This window comes from Portunus trituberculatus, chromosome 37 (genome assembly GCF_017591435.1).
Source record: "Portunus trituberculatus isolate SZX2019 chromosome 37, ASM1759143v1, whole genome shotgun sequence".
Lineage (NCBI taxonomy): Eukaryota > Metazoa > Arthropoda > Malacostraca > Decapoda > Portunidae > Portunus > Portunus trituberculatus.
This window is the reverse complement of record NC_059291.1, coordinates 10,860,693-10,879,810: the sequence shown is the minus strand read 5'-3', so window position 1 is coordinate 10,879,810 and position 19,118 is coordinate 10,860,693. Positions and strand designations below refer to the sequence as shown.

General features: G+C 40.5%; 2 protein-coding genes across 3 annotated transcripts; one reads left to right on the top strand and one right to left on the bottom strand.

Annotated features, from left to right (window-relative positions):
* Positions 1–5,398: 5,398 nt before the first annotated feature.
* Positions 5,399–9,370, bottom strand: LOC123513967 (cytochrome b-c1 complex subunit Rieske, mitochondrial-like). Of its 2 annotated transcripts, none has more exons than XM_045271474.1 (5): positions 9,040–9,370; positions 6,654–6,797; positions 6,264–6,441; positions 5,967–6,115; positions 5,399–5,820 (listed from the first exon to the last, which is right to left on the bottom strand). In XM_045271474.1, exons 1-5 carry the CDS (start codon positions 9,353–9,355, stop codon positions 5,681–5,683), a joined length of 927 nt encoding a protein of 308 aa, XP_045127409.1. In that variant the 5' UTR covers positions 9,356–9,370; the 3' UTR covers positions 5,399–5,680. The 2 variants fall into 2 exon arrangements, with proteins under 2 accessions (XP_045127409.1, XP_045127410.1); XM_045271475.1 differs by having other exon boundaries at positions 9,157–9,370.
* A 2,083-nt stretch (positions 9,371–11,453) lies between these two features.
* On the top strand, positions 11,454–14,271 carry LOC123514322. Its single transcript, XM_045272148.1, has 10 exons — positions 11,454–11,579; positions 11,679–11,868; positions 11,958–12,090; positions 12,188–12,362; positions 12,514–12,670; positions 12,760–12,921; positions 13,052–13,251; positions 13,363–13,451; positions 13,616–13,767; positions 14,022–14,271. Exons 1-10 carry the CDS (start codon positions 11,547–11,549, stop codon positions 14,201–14,203), a joined length of 1,473 nt encoding a protein of 490 aa, XP_045128083.1. The 5' UTR covers positions 11,454–11,546; the 3' UTR covers positions 14,204–14,271.
* The last annotated feature ends 4,847 nt before the right edge of the window (positions 14,272–19,118 follow it).

Sequence of the window (19,118 nt, the reverse complement as noted above, 5' to 3'; positions counted from 1 at the left end):
GCCTTAAAGCTTGCAATAAATGTGTGCTTGTCAGAGCAGATGATGTATGTCTAGCAAAATATTAATGCAAGGCAAGTTTTATGATTGTAAATTATATATATTTTATCCAGTGATCATTATTATTATTGTTGTTTTCAAGTAGAAAGGTATATATATATATATATATATATATATATATATATATATATATATATATATATATATATATATATATATATATATATATATATATTTTTTTTTTTTTTTTTTTTTTTTTTAATTTTTTTTTTTTAGGTACTCTTTTTACATTTATATATATATATTTTTTTGTTATATTCCAGTTCTTCAGTTTGTCTTGATGTTTTCAAGTACATAACTGTTCACTTTTCAGCTTCCATAACACTAAACATGTCACATATTATATGGTTTCCTTATTTATTGTGATTTACCTCCAAGATATGTGGTGTTCATTCATGTTATTGTTTACTTGTGTTAGTGACCGGCCTAGAGTGGCTACATAAGAGAGCTTGAGGATGGTATTTTGACTAGAAGGATTTGGTGTGATTTGTCTGGAATTTGCTGTATCATAGGCTAAGAATTGAGGGAACTTCATGCAACCCACTTGTGTTGCCATTGATGTGTTGAAACTTCCACAGTTTTTTAGGTTTTTCCATGTTTTGTGTTTTGCCAAGACCTCCAGCAGACTGTCTAGCATATGACACTCATGAAGCGGAAAGTGTGCTTAGGTTACTAAATACGTATACTTGTTCGTTTTTACAAGTGATGGTTACAGAAAAGTTGATCATGTTGCTTCCCATAATGTACATACTGAATGTACCATAATGTATAGAACTGTGTATTTCAGTGTAAAGTATGCTAATGACCAGAATGACTCCCTTCCCCCCATCAGGAAGGAAAGCAAGATATGTTCCTGTTCATCTTACTTGAGTAGTTACACTATCACCTGTACATTTGCTCTTCCTCAGCCTTTCATAAATATTGCCCACACTCTTGAGTCTGCTGATGAGAAGAGGCTTGTATGGTATAGAATTGTAACTCAGATTGCATCTTTTCACATTCAAGTAGAGATAGAGAGAGAAAAAAAAATTAAAGATTTCATTGATTCAGAGCCATCTTCTTGATACCTGTAAGATGCAGATCTGTCATTAAGGAAGGTATCTATACATTGTAGATTTCCATCTTGAAACAGTAATTTGGTACATACAATAGGTATGATAACTCCCTGAGAAAAATGTTTATATATTATAGATATATAGTTCAGAATGATACTCCATATGATAAGAGATATAATGAATTAAATTACACATAACTATGTATTTCTTAAGATTTTCTTTAAACATTGTATTGCATGAGATTAAACATCCTCATCAGTAGTTGGAGGGCATTGAGGCTTACACAGCCATAATGATACATATCACCGTAGACCTGGTAAAGAAAATCTAGTTTAAATTTAGTCACTGAATGCAGATGAAATTGACAGTATCCCATGAAAACATATTCTTGTACTATTTAGTTACAGGGTTGAACTGATAGCACCAAGTAATGTAGGATTGTCCTGCCTCTAAATATGCAGCTTCATCTAACCCACAGGTACTCTTAAGGTGGCATCAAAGAGTGCAAATTTCTCCCAGCATGCTGTCCATTTTTGCTGGTGAGAAACAGCAGAACAGCAAGTTTAGTGTGACATATGGACTGTGCTGTTATGTTGACAGCTTTTCCTGCCAACAACAATCATTCCACATACCACCCATTCAAATCACAAGGACACACTGGCACATATACTTGGTTTTTCCATGTTTTCAAGTTGACAATTTTAGTCACTAAGTATGACGATTTTTATTTTACATGTATGTAGTGAATCAGTCATTTGATTTCAAGTACTCTCAGCATATCCTGCACCACAGGCATTTTACATACTTCCCAACAGTGGAAAAGAGCAGCATGATGTCATTTGCTGCAAATTTGGCCAAACTTGCAGCAAAAATGGAGAGCATGCTAGGAGAAATTTGTCCTGTGTGACACCGCCTTTAGTCCACTGTGATTCTGAGAATTTATGTATTTTAGTAACCAATTAATTGCTAAAAATGAATGCATCATATTTTACCATTTTATATAGCTTGTGTCAAAATGGTTTTATATTTCTAGGTTGACAGGATGGTTTTTGTTATTATACTGATATCTACCTGTGTGTGTCTGGCATCTGTTCCTAAAAACTCCTCAAGGTTACAGTCATGACCAAAGTCTCCATTTGTGCCTGTCCATGCACTTCCCTCATGTATGCTTCAAATCTTTCCTTTTCCTTCTCCCTTTCCTCTCACATACTGCTGCACACTGTTTCCTCATTCTTGGATTCTTGTAGCTACTGCATAGGTCATTCGCATGTACTGTTTTAATCATCTTTTTTATGGACATTCTTTTCTTGTGGCCAAACCACCTTAGGGTGCTATATTTAAATCACTTAACCACCACAGTTGTTATACTTGTTTTAATTGCCTTCATCTTTAAATGTAATTTTCACACCACTGGAATTTTTTTGTGTAAATCATTCCATCCATTTGGGTTTTGACATTTTTCATTCATTCTACATCATCCAGTTCTATCTAGTACTATCCGTCAAGCACTGATCACTGCACAGGTCTTTCTTTCAGCTCACCTCACAAGCTTCCATGCTGGCACAATATTGAACCGAGGTACTTAAATTCATGTACCTCCTCAATTTTTCTCCATTTAGTCAAATTTAATTATCTTTTGGATATTCAACTTGTTTTTACATAGGCAATCAAAGTAGTCTACTTCACCTTTCACCTTTGCTTCTTTTGTTATGTCCTTAAGAAAGCACAAAACAAATTATTTAGATTTCAAATACAATGACATTGTAATAGAAAACCTATGGTCAGTTCTGCAATAAATGGAAGTGCCATTTGCTGTTCAAAATTAGCAAAATAGTTTTACACATTAAAAGTATTTTCATAAAAAGTCCAAGAACATAATTTCTTCAAGAAAATCTTAAAAAAAAAAAAAAAAAAAAAACTGCATGAGCGAAATATAGCTTTCAAACCTGTGTTCCTAAGCGTCACTCAGCTTCTCTTTCATTACTTTTGGGCTGGATCCATCAGTAATGAGATGTTAACATTTAATGATTCTTATAGTTTTAGAGAATCATTATGAAGGTCAACCATTTTTTGTCTGTGTGGCTTTGGTGTCATTATCACATGTCACTCCATGCTAAGACTATATATATGTATATCAAGATCATGAAGATTTGCTAAGGAAAATTAGTTGAGAACATATTAGAGTGTAACATGCATCATTATTTACAAAATTCATGGTGTTATGGGAAATTTGAAGCTAGCTTAAAGGTGAAGAGACAAAGGTCAATAGTATCACATTAATCTCAAACCATGTTAGCAAGAATGAATCAAAATGGCTAGTTACAGTGAATAAGAATTTATGATGTGCAAGATATGATTTGGAGTTTCCAGATCTGTATGGTAATGAAAAATCAGTTTACTTGGGTCACATGAACCTCACTTCCCAAATACAGCTAAGGCTTGTGGAGTCTATAGCTTTTCTTGTTGCCTTCATCTTTAAGCAAATGTCAAAATTATTTACTACTCCCATATCTTAACTGAGCCATGTCAAAATTGGTAAATGGGGAGATAGTGAAAGAGAAGTATGTTAGAAAACAGTATGTATAGCCTGTGAAAGAAAAGTGTTAGAAAACAGAGTATGTATAGCCTATTTGTAAGATGGTGTCAGTTAATGAAACCATGATAAGTACATACAACACAAGATTGTCATATATCAGAAGAAAAAGTGGTTGACAGTAAATCAATTCCAAGTCAGACTGATATCAAGTGACAGTAAAATTGTGTATGAGGTCTGACTCCATTTCATGTAGAAGTGCACTGTTTAGATGTAGCATATTTCATTATTGAGAAATCCAGGAAATATCCACAGAGACATGCATGTATAGTTTACTGATAGAGAAATGTAACTAATGAATAGTGAATGGGAAGGAGCTTAAATGTTGAAAAAGCAATCAAAGAAATCTCTCAGTTGCTCACTATTCTGTTTTATGTATTACTCATATCTTTATTTAATAACTTCCTGTGTCTCTCCCTGAAACTTCACTTACTTGAGAACTCTAATGAAAATCTGTGAAGTTGGTTAATACCTATCTATACATCGTGGGAAAAGTGTTGTTTATGTAACTGTCCAACTCCTTGTCAAGTTTGTCTTAACATTGAGGAGTGGCATTTGGCAGTCCACATAATGCACTCCTATAAATCACATGATGAGACTGTAGATAAGTAGCCATACTGAATTACTCCCACAATTGCTACATGGGTGATTCAGGTATCTAAAGAACTCTTGCATTGATATGTATGGTCATCCATCTTTGTATTAAGTCTTGTCTTGGTACAGTTAATAGAAGACTGTGTTAGGCAAAATGTGGCTTATAGTCAGCCTATCCAGTGAGCCATCATATTTTTCTCACTTATGATTTGCAGAACACTACATACAGGTTTTAGGAACATATTTATTTTGCATTTCTGCAGCCATTTTTCAGCTTACACTTGTACAAGGAACATGTATGTATCACCTTTAATGTGATTTTTATGCTCAACTGCTAGTGATGTTTTCCTGATAAAAAATCACTATTCTGCCATTATGAACATGTGCAAAACATTGCTTTCAGAGACAAGGAAAGATGATGTAAAGAGCTAGTGGCAATATTTAGATTTAATACTTTTTTTAATAGAAGGCAGATCTAATCTTACTGATTTTTACTTTTTTTTTTTCCATAGAATTCCTTGCCTTTAACATATTCTGATGATATAGTAGTAGTGAACCTATGCCTTTGATATGTTGTCATGGGTTGTAAGAAAAATGGTGGGACTAACTTTGAAAGTGAAAATGGAGTGTATGGAAGCATTGATTTTTGCCTCAAGTTAATATATTTGCTCATACACCAATTGCATGGCAGATTTATTTACTATAGCAGATATAACATACCCTCATGTTTCAAAGAACAAAATCCTGGCAATTAAATAAAGCTTAAATTCACAAGTCATTTTAGCTGTCAGAAAATAAATACAAACTGTAAGTCACTATATATCAAAAGATTGATTAATGAACCCATCTCCTCCCAAGTTTTATGATAACATATGTAGATGTACATTAATAAGAGGATTGCCCCTTTTGTGTCTTAACCTTGAGAGTAGCCAGTGGGAGTGCTTTGTGGCTGACGTACTGCAAGCTGTGTAAATACTGTAATATTGTTCACCCAACACTAATCACTTTGTATCATGTTAATCTTGTATAGCAATGAAAAGTTTTGTGCTTTACAGCTTTTCTATTTACCCATTTCTTGTGAGGAAAGCAAGCAATGGTGTTTAAAATAAGTCATGTTTATTTTACAAGTTGTCATTGGTTAACACATAAATACCCAAGGAGGGAAGTTTCTGTTTTGTACATTATCTACAAGACCAAAAACAGTAAAACATTATACCACTTTACTTTCTGTTTAGGAGAACGGAAATCACACATATTTTCAAGATCTTCAATTTCTCAGTACAATGTCAAGCTTTTGGAATATTCTAAATGGTTAGCTCTGAACTTTCTATGAACTTTTAGAATGTAACTTACACTCACATGGCATTGAAACTTTTATAACTTAGCCAACTAGTAGGACTCCTTCCTCTGGGAACGAGTACGCTGGCACCTCCAGGTTAAGTGGTGCAGGACCCTTTCTAATACGGCCAGAGGAGTCGTAGTGGGAGCCATGGCAGGGGCAGTAGTAACCTCCGAAGTCACCTAAAAGGATGAAGAAAACTTAGCATCTATTTGGAACATTCTCAAACGTATTCAGTTTTCAAAATTTAAGTGTTTCTATTAAAAAAAAGTGGTCTTATAAAATAAAATCAACTGTATAAAGGCAGCAAAGTAGATGACAGGCATACCTGCATCAGCAATGGGTACACAACCCAAATGGGTGCACACACCCACCACCACCAGCCACTTCGGGTTCTCGCAGCGTGCACTGTCTGCCTCAGGGTCCCTCAAGGAACCAATATCCACATTCAGCTCTGTCTCAATTTCCTCATCAGTCCTGTTGTGGATCATGTTAATTAATAATTAGCACAATTAATGTTTCTAATAAACTTGGGCTTCACAAATTAATTCTCTGGCAGCAACACAACCCATGGCTCCATGATCCTTTCCAAAACACTTACAGAATGGAAAGAAAGAAGACTCACCTATGTTTGACAAAGAGTGGCTTTCCTCTCCACTTGAAAGTGATAGATTTTCCTTCAGGAATGTCACCAAGCTTAATTTCAATCTTGGCCAAGGCAAGCACATCAGCACTGGCTGACATTGATGACACAAACTGGGTCACTATGGATTTGGCTGTATACAGACCAGTCACTACGCCACCTGCAATCCATATATGAAAAGGTTAATACCAAAATAAATCTCTCTCAACTAACATTCTATAGATGTCTTAGTTCATATATTGACATTTTCCCTATTATACACTACAATAAAAAAAAAAAAAAAAAAAAATCAAATAGAGACAACTGCAAGGTGATAGGTGAACATAAAAACATGGTAACATGAGACAGACAGCAAGAAGCAAACACACCTACCTCCAACCACCATGTAGGTGAAAGAGCGTCTGGAGGAGGCAGACTCTACAGACTTGGCTCGAGAATCCTTGACATCATCTCGTCGGTAATCACTGAAGTCTGGTACCTGGATGTCAGTGTGGGCATAACGCACCTGGGAGGTTGCTGCAAAGAAATGACCATCACTACTATCTGCACATCTACGGCTTGTTGTGTCCACTTCATTAAACTCCTCAAATACCATGGCATGAGGAGTGACTAAAGACTATACATATTCACTGCAATAAGTAAAATCAAGAATGCAACAAATTTAAGGTAATAATACAGCGGAACCTTGAGTTATGAAGACTGTCACTTAATTGATGTTTTGCTTTGATCTGTAAGCTAAAATTTGAGTTACAAGCTAGCTCCAGCATCCCTTGTCCAATGCGTTCAGTTAACCTGCTAAGTGTTTCTCAAGTCACTTGATGTGGTGGTGGTACACCCAGAGGTTTTTCATATCACAAGACATTTTACAAGTACTTAGTTTTCACACTAATTATTTGCCTAGTATGTGCATTAATTAGTTTCCTGAGAGTATCAGGCATGTTCCCAAGAAGTTAAGGGAATTCTAGGGCTCTTGCAGCCAGAGCTGTCTTTATAATCATGGCAAGTAGACACCTTCTGTGTAGAGCCTTGTTATGAAGAATAACATACACTGGTACCATTCTAAGAACCATGAACACTACACAACTTGAAATATGTAAATAAAAATATTGAAGGGAGAAAAAAATAGTGTAAAAATAATGTTACCAAGTGCATACATGTTCACTGTGTGGCTCATGAGCTTGCCAATGGTTGAATTTGTGTTATATGTATGACTTTGTTTTGGAAATTAATTTATTCAATTTATGTACATAGTTTTATATAATAAACCAATTTTTGCGTGAAAAATATGTTGGAAGACAACGTGCATCATCAGAAGCAAAGGGAGTAAATGTGGCAACAGTGCAGATAGGGAATTCCTGGTATGGCAGCCTAGCATAGAGATGTAAAATGGTGCACTGATTCCTTTAAATGATTTCATTGTGTTTCTTGGTTGATTTGGGCCTGTTTGGACAGAGAGAGAGAGAGAGAGAGAGAGAGAGAGAGAGAGAGAGAGAGAGAGAGAGAGAGAACATTTTTGTAAGCTATGGGAGTACCTTATATTTAATTTAAACTAAAGCAACACTTAACAGGTTAATGTTTTTTTTTTTTTTCTGTAGAAGCATAGTAACTCATGTTGTGCTAGTGTTTTGGAGCATTGTCCCTTGGAATACACTGTTGATCTCTGTGATAAATATACTTTATAAAACCAGTTTATTTATTTATATTCTCTTTTGTTATGTTTAATGATGTTTGTATATAATATCTATTTATAAATAAATTTTTCATACCTAAAAAAATATATAAGTAGAAAAATAATAAGGTGTTCTCTTGGAAGGCTGAAATGGATTAATGGCACTTCCATTAATTTCAATGAGGAAAATTTGTTTGAGTTACAAGCAAACTGAGATACGAGCTCTATTACGAAATTAATTAAACTCATAACTCAAGGTACCACTGTAACTGATGTGCCAGAAAAGGCCCTCCTTACATGAGCTGTCAGTGTCTCTGTGCCAGCTGGAGGACTTACCATAAAACAACATCCCCAAAAAATACTCATTTATATATTATAGTCTTAATATTATTTCCACACTTTCATGTTTAAAATGAAGTTTTGCATTTATATATATTCAAACTTGCTCACAAATTACATGGGTGATCTATTGTAATGATTTTCCAAAATTGAAGAGAGGCTATTAGCAGACAACAGTTATGTAAGTTCATAATAGAAAATCATTTACCTGCATAACATCATGGTGAAATGGTAATGAAAGGGCTGCACTTCATTAACACTAGGTTTCCCCACTTGTCTGCACCTCATTATGGCTCTCGACTGCCAAAGTAGAACAGTATGCTGAGCTAACCAATGCATTTATATCAGTAATCTGATGCATTAAACCTTTCCTATGACCTGAAATACTCCGACTTACCGTAATTCACAGGGCACCTGACCTTGCATTACGGACACCTTCACTTGTGACCTTACTCTCCTGACCTAGCTTACCTCCTACCCTACTTACTTGTCACTTACTTCACAAATCCCGCATTTCAGACTCTAAAGCTGCCAGACAACTCAAAACCACAAATTATAGAATACAAACTAGTTCCCGGCAAAAAATAATCTTGGCAAGGGGAGAAATTAATAGCACTAAACCAATTTCCAACATGGCCGTCAGGAGTCAGCTGATCGCGACCTATCTAACAAACCCTCCCATAAAACCATAATTACTCCTCATTCCTCCCCTCTGAAGGACTCCCCGGTACAGCAGCGAGGCCCCAGTACCTGCAATACCGGCTGAAGCTCTTACTGGCCCTGTGGCGCAGCGCTTGGCCATGGTGTAGGCAGTCAGGGCTTTGGGCGACGGCTGCACTAATTCCACGACCACGCCCTCATACACACCCGGGATGATGTTCTTGGAGCCATTCGCCACAGCTTGAGCAGTGGACTTGAGAGCCGGCGCCAGGTGGGCCGATCTGCTAAGATAGGACAGCATTTTGCGATCTGTGTGGCTGTGTCCGGCCTCGTCCCCGGAGTGTTGCGTCACACCGCCGCTAGAGGCCGTCCTGTCCCCCGCACGGTCTGGTCTAGTCTTGCTCATATGTACTGTTTCTGTTTTGTAATAACTATACATCATAATTTTAGAGCATATTATAACGATCTTGTCATTACAGTTTATCTTTATATTTGTCCTACACATTCATTCATTATTCGAATTAGACTAGCTGCTGTTTCGATCTATTCTACATGATTTACTTGTCCCCTGCACGACCTATTTCTCTCTTGTGTTACAGCTCTTCTTCGTGATAACTATTTTATACGTGGAGGTAAGATGAGTGAAAGATGGTCTAAAGTTTGATTTTCCTTGGAAGTCCCTGTCACTCTCTCTCTCTCTCTCTCTCTCTCTCTCTCTCTCTGTGTGTGTGTGTGTGTGTGTGTAGCTAGAGAGAGAGAGAGAGAGAGAGAGAGAGAGATGTCACAGAATGTTCGGACAGACTAAAAATACTCATAAGTTACGCAATACATTATTTCTCCTACGATATTGATATTAGTTTGATTGGGAGTGTAACAACGACATCCCCACTAAAGAGAGAGAGAGAGAGAGAGAGAGAGAGAGAGAGAGAGAGAGAGAGAGAGATTATGCCAAATCATTAGTTGAGATGAAATAAAAGTAGTTAGCTCTACACACATCTTATTCTGCAATGAAAAAAGAAAAATATAATTTTTGTATTTTTATTTATTCACTATACTCATCTATGCATCATTATCTAACTGATTTATTTTGCTAAGATAAAAAATACTACATTGTATTGTTGACGTATTGCATCTAGTTGCTATAATGATTTTTTTCCTGCTGCATCTCTTCGTCTCTGCCGGCAAGGTTGTGGTGTGCATGTGTTTAGGATCTGCACATGGAACACACGTAGTATTGACTTCCTTGAAAATTTCGGAGTATCTCTTTAACTACTTTTAATAGGCTTTAATGAAGTATATTTAGTTTTCAAAGGAGTTTTCGTGATGCCAGTGATAGTTTAACAGGTGCTCTGCATTTGAAATAGGAAATGAATTAAGTCATCCCTGTAAAAACATTTTATGACAAACCAAAAACCTGTGACTCCTTAAAACGATGTGATGTAACGTTAGTTCCTTGTGATTCACTGTTACGAGGACAGCCATGGGGTATGCTCCACTCTAATCACACGCATTTATTACTGAATCACTGCCTTACATTACTACTCATGTGTTCATTCTACATCACTGATTACTTATAATTTGCCTGGTGACAGTTTTGTAAGTATCTGACAAATGCTGCAATAAAGCTATCAGAGTATCAAATAAGACAAAATTGTGATTATTGTTACTTGATTGGTTAAAAGGAAATTTCCGCTGTTGATTCACTGTCGTGAATAAGTGGTGCGCTTTGAAACAAGGTATGGGTTCGGTTTAGCATATTATAATCTTGATAACTATAATATGACAGCATGAATGGATATTTATTATATTTATTCATTTACTACAGTGGATACGAACGAAAACGAGCGAGGGAAATTAGATGACTGGAACGTTGATATCACACAACTGGCCTCAATATTGATGCCGGGCTGAGAAGGCCACTGGCGAGTTTTACAAGTGGATGAAACGTCACATGGTCCTTTGGATATATTGTCACTGCCACCCTGATAATTTCTTATTATTGTTGTGCTTATGCGACATTAGTTTGTTTCCTTTTATATGTTAGAAAAGTGAAGTAAAGCTAATGAAATGGTTTATCATTATTACGCCGTCTCATTTAACGCCTCATTCACGTAATCCTCTTTCAACAAAGATTAAGTTATAATTTACAGTAATGTGGTATATATATATATATATATATATATATATATATATATATATATATATATATATATATATATATATATATATATATATATATATATATATATATATATATATATATTTTTTACGGTAAGGCCTATAGCGCCTGTAGGCACACTTGAAGAGTATATGGGAAGCGCTGTTCAGCTTCCGCCCATTAGTGGTGCAGGCAATTTTATTTATAGTGGTACCCAGTGACTCGTGTTGATACGTAAGCTTGTTAATCATTAATAGTAGTGTACGTGCAAATCTTCGTTACTAAGAGCAAGTTCACTTTCTTAGTTCCGAGTTCGAACAGTTCACGAGTTTGTTTCTGTTTGAATGATGATCTTGAATCACTGCCGAGGTTGAGGGTGGCGAAGCGCCGCTCTTGGCAGTGGACTAACAGAGGCCCGTCCCAGGAGCACTTCACAACCATGCCTCGACCAGTGTTCGCTGCCGTTATTCTGGTAAGTACTGGTGAAGTATGTTTTTGATGTTGCAAAGCCATGCATGTTTCCTTTTAGCCGAATCCAGTGCGCATAACTTGCAATGTTTCTGTATCGAAGATGGTGGTGGTGGTGGTGGAGGCGATGGCAAAGAAGCTGGAGGGTCACACCCACCAGTCTGCGTATGGGGCAACACCGGAGGAAACCAAGGATATCAAAGCCCGAAGCCATCAGCAGCCCTTCCCAGCAGCACAAAACCAGCTCCCGTTAGAACCAACGCTCTTGCCCGCCCGTCCTGTTGCTGTTAAAGGTAGGAATTCTGCATGAATAAGAGTAATTGGTGTTGTGGTATATTAGCTCACTGCGGTAATTTGTTATTCGTTATGAAAATCTCCACAGGCTCGAAGGAGACTGCTGTGGGCCACGCCTCTCGCTTTCCGGCGCAGTTGGGTCTCTATTCTGCAGTTGGACAGCGTAAGGTGGTGGATACCCAGGTCAGGTGCCTCAAGACTCACATGCAGGTCATTTTCAAGTGAGTGGCAGTTTGTTGTGCGAGGTATTGTTGTGTGATACGAAACGTGAATAAGGATTTGCAGCCCACTCGTCCTTGATTGACTGTCTCTATTCAGATTCTCCGCTCCTTTCTCGGGTTACATCTACCCATACAACCACTTCATCGAATGCCTGCTAATGCAAGGCCGGGGTGCCCAGGAAGCTTCCTTGGACTTGAAGCACGGTACCTGCGGGGACGAGGAAAATCGGATCATTATCAGAGATCGGTCCTACCTCGATCCCGTGATAGAGGTGAGGCTCGATCACTGATTAGTTAGCATAGTAAAGAATTAAGCCCCGAAACCTGGTTAGTCAGTCTAGTGAAGACGTTGGACCCGAACACTTGACTATCTTTATTCCTTGGTCTGATTTTGTACGTGACAATGCATTGTGGCTCCTACAGCACCGCCTGATGATCCAGTGGGAGAGGGACATAATATGCGAAGACGACGTGAGTGTGATCGTCCGCTGCGATCGACCAGAGGACTTCAATAAGACCGTGGAATGGAATTTCGAAACACAGCACTTGAGGGCCACACTGGAGCGCTCCCAGCATCCTGGTTAGTGTTGCCACTTCACAAGCACAGTCTGTGTACGAAACTTGTTGCCTCTGATAGCATCTGATTTCCTGTGTTTGTCATCACACCAGGACCAAAAATGTGGATGGAGATCCAGAGGGGTGAGGGACCCACGGCCCCACCGCTGGGCAACGAGTTGGTCTACATTGGCGACGTGCTAACTCTTCTTTTCACTTTAACTGATAACGTTTATTGGTTTGATTCCAATATTGTAGCCTGCTTTGCTGTGGACGGTGAGTTACACGTGTATGATAATTGCGTATGTTTGATTGTCTGACAAAACAGAAAAGCGCTGTGAATAATATAAATTACGACCTCGATCAATTAAAAAAAGACAAAAAAGAAAATTACCATTATTGTTAGGGGGCGAGAAGAAGGCTCAGGTCGAGTGGGACACAAGCAACAACAAACAAGTAACACAACAATCTCGAGTGTTCAGCGGCGAGATGACGGTGATAGAGGCGGGCTGCTCTGTCAAGCCGAAGATCTTCTCGCACTTCATTAAGGAGAAACACACCCGGCCCAATGGGGACCTGGTTACACTCCATTACGCGTATTTCAAGGTATTTTTGCTGCTGTTACCGAGAACACCTTGTATATTTTGGAAACGATGTGGAGGCAAAGCTGAATCACCACCTTGATTATAAACTTTTGATATAAACGTTTGTCTGCAGGCTTTCAGATTCCCAACTTCCACCAAAATAGTCCTTCAGTGCCACGTGCAGGTCTGCTACAAGACCTGTCCTGAGCCACCGCCTTGCAGGTATAGTTGTTGGGTTTACTTTGTTTGGTTTGTTTTGTATTTTTTTCATATCCGTATTAAGTATGCGTTGTTCTGAGCTATTCTTTCTTAATATGTAATTGGTGGCGTAATTGGAGCACAAAGGAAATCCACTTAAGACCGGATTCTCCGGTCCGTCTCCACAGCGATGTCTTCCACCCGCGACGTAGCGATGATTCAAAGAGGAGAAGGCGACGAGAGGTGGAGGCCGCGGCGCAGGAAGGTGGTCACGAGATCGACCAGGTCAACATGTATCGCTCAGTGGATGTCGTATCCGCCGAGGAGACTGGAGAAAAAAGTAAGACCAGAAAGTCATGTTCTTCGAATTATAACGTATTGAAAGCTCTCGATTAGAGGTAACGGGCTGGTAACGGGGAAGGTATGAAACGATAATACTGCATTAGTGGTGTACCAAAATGTGTTAATTGGGATAACATGGTTGTGGCGGCAGAGTTAAACCTGTGAAATGTAACTACCTTTTTTTTTACCAAAAGAAAGCCGTAAGATTCTCATTTATGGAGTATCGAGGGTGACGATATATTCTCAATCCAGGAGTGTCCGTGGCGGCCCAGACTGAGCATGCCGAGGACTGCTGTCCGCACCCCACTGCCAACACCACTAACACCGTGATGATCGTGCTGCTGTGTGTCATGCTGGTGTTGGTGCTGGGCCTTGTGCTCGTCATTTTGCGTGACAGAAAAACCAAACGAGCCTCTCTTGATGTACAGAAATAAGCGTGGATATTCAAGTGATATTTTTATGTAAGTTCGTTAAGTTTTATTTATTAAAGGTTTCTTCTAAATTACATTATCATCATTGACATTATCATTGACATGTATAAATTACTTACCATTGGCTTAACGTATAGGTACAAAATGGCAGCCAGAGGTCGCTTACTTGTGTAGCAATATAGCCCATTTAAACGGGATCTCTGTTATTACTCGTGTGCTGTTTGGTTGTGTAAAACCTGTGTAGTTATAGTGGTAAGATTTGTGTCTACAAACGAAGCGTGACGGTTTCTTTTGCTATTACGTGTTAAGTTAGAACCCTAAGAGGAGCAGTAGTTGGAGTGAAGGTGGTGGTGTAACACTTCCTAGGCGAAATTTGTCCTACGCCAAGCTTTTGTCCTAGTACGGGCCAATGTCTGCTTACTTGTCAGCTTGGGTTGGCCTGAGATGCCTAAACAGAACTGGGAACATGACGCGCGCACGCACACGCACACGCTCACGCACACGCGTGCACACTCCGCGTAATGTAGTGGTTAGCACGCTCGACTCGCAATCGAGAGGGCCGGGTTCGAATTCCGGTAAGCGGCGAGGCAAAGGGGCAAGCCTCATAATGTGGCCCCTGTTCACCTAGCAGTAAATAGGTACGGGATGTAACTCGAGGGGTTGTGGCCTCACTTTCCCGGGGTGTGGAGGGTTTTATGTGGTCTGGCCTACCCGAAGATCGGTCTATGAGCTCGCTCCGTAGTGGGGAAGACTGGCTGGGTGACCATCAGACGACCGAGGTGAATCACGCGCACAAGCACACGCACACATACTCGCACACACGCGCGCGCACACATACTGAGACCCATACTGTTGTCTTAAGTGTTGTGTATTGGGGCAACGCTCTACAACGTGTGCCTCCGTCTGCACCAGTCCGCACACGCACACACGCTCAAGTAGCGGCAGACGACCTCGCCCTCGTCTGTTCCAGCGACCCGTCTCGCATGATAAATTGTGGCTACTGACGCGAAAACGCGTGAACGATATCCTATGTATCTTGTTTATTGTATGTCGTGTGTTGTATAACTATGGACAGTAAGGCTTGGATTTAGTTCAATATAAGTTGCGTCGAGACGAGTCGCTGTCTCTCAAATTTGAGGTAATGTCATTTTGGATGTCTCCCACGTCAGTCATTATATACTGGCGTATGAGTCTGGATGTTGGTGGATTGCTGTTAAGTGTTAGCACGCACACACCAAACACACACCACACACACACACACACACACACACACACACACACACACACACACACACACACACACACACACACACACACACACACACACACACACACACACACACACACACACACACACACACACACACACACACACACACACACACACACACACACACACACACACACACACACACACACACACACACACACACACCGCGTAGTGTAGTGGTTAGCACGCTCGACTCACAATCGAGAGGGCCGGGTTCGAGTCCCGGTAAGCGGCGAGGCAAATGGGCAAGCCTCTTAATGTGTGGCCCCTGTTCACCTAGCAGTAAATAGGTACGGGATGTAACTCGAGGGGTTGTGGTCTCGCTTTCCCGGTGTGTGGAGTGATGTGGTCTCAGTCCTACCCGAAGATCGGTCTATATGAGCTCTGAGCTCGCTCCGTAATGGGAAGACTGGCTGGGTGACCAGCAGACGATCGAGGTGAATCACACACACACACACACACACACACACACACACACACACACACGCGCGCGCGCGCGGACTTCTCACACACGCGCACTCACACACACAGACACGCGCACACACACACACACACACACGCCCGGTAGCTCAATGGTTAGAGCGCTGGCTTCACAAGCCAGAGGACCGGGGTTCGATTCCCCGGCAGGGTGGAGATATTTGGGTGTGTGTCCCTTCACGTGTAGCCCCTGTTCACCTAGCAGTGAGTAGGTACGGGATGTAAATCGAGGAGTTGTAACCTTGTTGTCCCGGTGTGTGGTGTGTGCCTGGTCTCAGGCCTATCCGAAGATCGGAAATAATGAGCTCTGAGCTCGTTCCGTAGGGTAACGTCTGGCTGTCTCGTCAGAGACTGCAGCAGATCAAACAGTGAAACACACACACACTCACACTCACACATACACACTCACACACATACACACACACACATGCGCCCGGTAGTTCAGTGGTTAGAGCGCTGGCTTCACAAGCCAGAGGACTGGGGTTCGATTCCCCGGCTGGGTGGAGATATTTGGGTGTCTCCTTTCACGTGTAGCCCCTGTTCATCTAACAGTGAGTAGGTACGGGATGTAAATGGAGGAGTTGTGACCTTGTTGTCCCGGTGTGTGGTGTGTGCCTGGTCTCAGGCCTATCCGAAGATTGGAAATAATGAGCTCTGAGCTCGTTCCGTAGGGTAACGTCTGGCTGTCTCGTCAGAGACTGCAGCAGATCAAACAGTGAAACACACACACACACACACACACTCACAGAGAGAGAGAGAGAGAGAATCAACACCATCACCATGACACCAACACCACTAAACCCTGATACCAGGTTTAACCCGTGTCATCCTTCGCTCAGCCCCGCCATTCCCCTGACCACACTCCATCCCGCCTGGCAGCTACACTCGGTACTGACAGATAGTTTGATGTTTCTAGGTGTTTTCAAGAGTCTGGGTGTAGGAGAAAGTGGTGATGTTGGAGGGAACAGGAGGATGGGGAGAAAAGAAAAGGTGGAAGACACAAGCAGGATGCGAGTGGGATGTTTTAGTGGTGCTGTGTTCAACAAAGTAAAAAGAATACATGTGTCCTCCGGTCCTCACCTCGCTGCGTTTTTCTCTAACGGAAATGGAGAGACAACTAGGAGCTTTGGTTTGTAGTACTCCATCAGAGATGGTAAGGTAATGTGTGTGTGTGTGTGTGTGTGTGTGTGTGTAATTCACCTCGGTCGCCTGCTGGTCACCCAGCCAGTCTTCCCCATTACGGAGCGAGCTCAGAGCTCATGGACCGATCTTCGGGTAGGACTGAGACCACATCAACACACTCCACACACCGGGAAAGCGAGGCCACAACCCCTCGAGTTACATCCCCTACCTATTTACTGCTAGGTGAACAGGGGCTACACATTAAGAGGCTTGCCCATTTGCCTCGCCGCTTACCGGGACTCGAACCCGGCCCTCTCGATTGTGAGTCGAGCGTGCTAACCACTACACTACGCGGTGTGTGTGTGTGGATGTTTGTATATGTGTGTGTGTGTGCTCGCGCGCGTTGTTTTTTTAATTTGAACCAAGTTTAGATCACAACAGTACAAGGGTTATAGTTAGATCACTTGCTTTGTTGTGAGCACGTTACTTTCTTCACTCTTCTTATTTCACGTTCTTCTATCTTTCCCTGGTTGTTCGTGGTTAGCATTTAGCCACACTGAGTGCACCATTAAGTGTAGCGGGTGTAGCAGAGCCTAGTAATCACCAGCCTGTATCACATTATTAAGGAGGTACCTCGCTTTTCCGCCACCGCCCGCCCGTCTACAAGTATAGCCTAGCTTAAGTAGGACGCGCGCGGCTGAAGAACCTATCCGATTTTCAGCCACAAGCCAAGGGAGCGTGGCGAGGCAAACATTTCCACGCCGCGACGAAGTGGAAACAATATTTACCCGAAGCGAGGAGGCGGCGAGACCATGCAGTTCCTATTATTACTTATCTGTTATTGCTATTGGTTTGTCTCGCAAGAAAAGTTTGCACTAATTGACTTAACGGCGTGTGCTTACTGTATGTTCGATGGGCGTTTAGGAAGACATAGAAGGAAGAGGAAGAAGAAGAGGAGGAGGAGGGGTGTTGTACAAGTCACTGAGTTTACAAAGGATGGTTGTCTGTCTTAATTAATGAGTGTGCTTACCTACCTAACTGTGCATTATGATAGGAGAAGAAAGGGATGAGGAGCAGCAGGTGGTGGTGGTGAAGGTGGTGGTGGTGGTTGGGAGTTAAAGAGGATTACGAGTAGAATGAAGAAGAAAATGAAGAGGAGGAGAAAATAAGGAAGAGGATGAGAAGAGGAAAGAAAATAGTAAAAATTAAGGGAAAGGGAAGGCGTGGAGAATGAAGCAAGAGCGAAGAAGGAAGGAAAGAGAGAATGGGGGAGGAAATGAGAAAGAAAAGAGGAAGGGAGAAGAAAACATTAATAAGAAGAGTTAAAAGCAGAAAGAGAGAAGAGATAAGAGATAGAGTAGAGAGAGAGAGAGAGAGAGAGAGAGAGAGAGAGAGAGAGAGAGAGAGAGAGAGAGAGAGAGAGAGAGAGAGAACACAAGAATAAAAAAGATCGTGTAGTATGAATTATGTATGTCTTTCAGCGTGTATAAACTTGCTCATACTAGGTAATCATACTTCATACTTAATACTTTTGAAATTGTAGGATTGACGTCTTTGTATGATAATGTGATGATGTGCCTTGAGAATAATTTTTATGTAAGAGGGGAAAGCTGGCCATGGGCAACATAAAACGGGGAAAAAAAAAAAAATAAATAAATAGATATAAGGCCCACTAAAGTTGTCAGTCCCCGTGCAGGTCCGAGAGAGGTAGCTAGAAAAGGAACAAAAGTCTTGAAACCTCCCTCTTAAATGAAGTGAAGACATAGGAAGTTGGAAATAAAGACGCAGTTAGGGATCGAGTTCCAGAGTTTATCAGAGTTTACTGACTGCATAAATGATAAAAATGTTGTGCTTCGTTAGTCATTTCTTTCTAATATGTTTTCTATCTATTTGTTCCATCTATTTATTCACTACATTTTTTATTTTTTTGCTGTAACTGTTCTGTCTTACCTTTGAACTTATAAAATTGCTTAATACAAGTTTGGAGTATAATTTCTGAAAACATTAGACAAAAAAAAAAAAAAAAAAAAGGGACCTGAAAACTTTTAT

Excerpts from the sequence above, each read along its gene's own strand:
- LOC123513967 (XM_045271474.1), bottom strand. The coding sequence starts at position 9,355 with ATGAGCAAGACTAGACCAGACCGTGCGGGGGACAGGACGGCCTCTAGC. Across the intron at positions 6,798-9,039 it reads AGCTTCAGCCGGTATTGCAG|CAACCTCCCAGGTGCGTTAT; the intron begins GTACTGGGGCCT and ends ATTTCTTTGCAG. Across the intron at positions 6,116-6,263 it reads CCACTCTTTGTCAAACATAG|GACTGATGAGGAAATTGAGA; the intron begins GTGAGTCTTCTT and ends GATCCACAACAG.
- LOC123514322 (XM_045272148.1), top strand. The coding sequence starts at position 11,547 with ATGCCTCGACCAGTGTTCGCTGCCGTTATTCTG. Across the intron at positions 11,869-11,957 it reads CCGTCCTGTTGCTGTTAAAG|GCTCGAAGGAGACTGCTGTG; the intron begins GTAGGAATTCTG and ends AAATCTCCACAG. Across the intron at positions 12,363-12,513 it reads ACCTCGATCCCGTGATAGAG|CACCGCCTGATGATCCAGTG; the intron begins GTGAGGCTCGAT and ends TGGCTCCTACAG.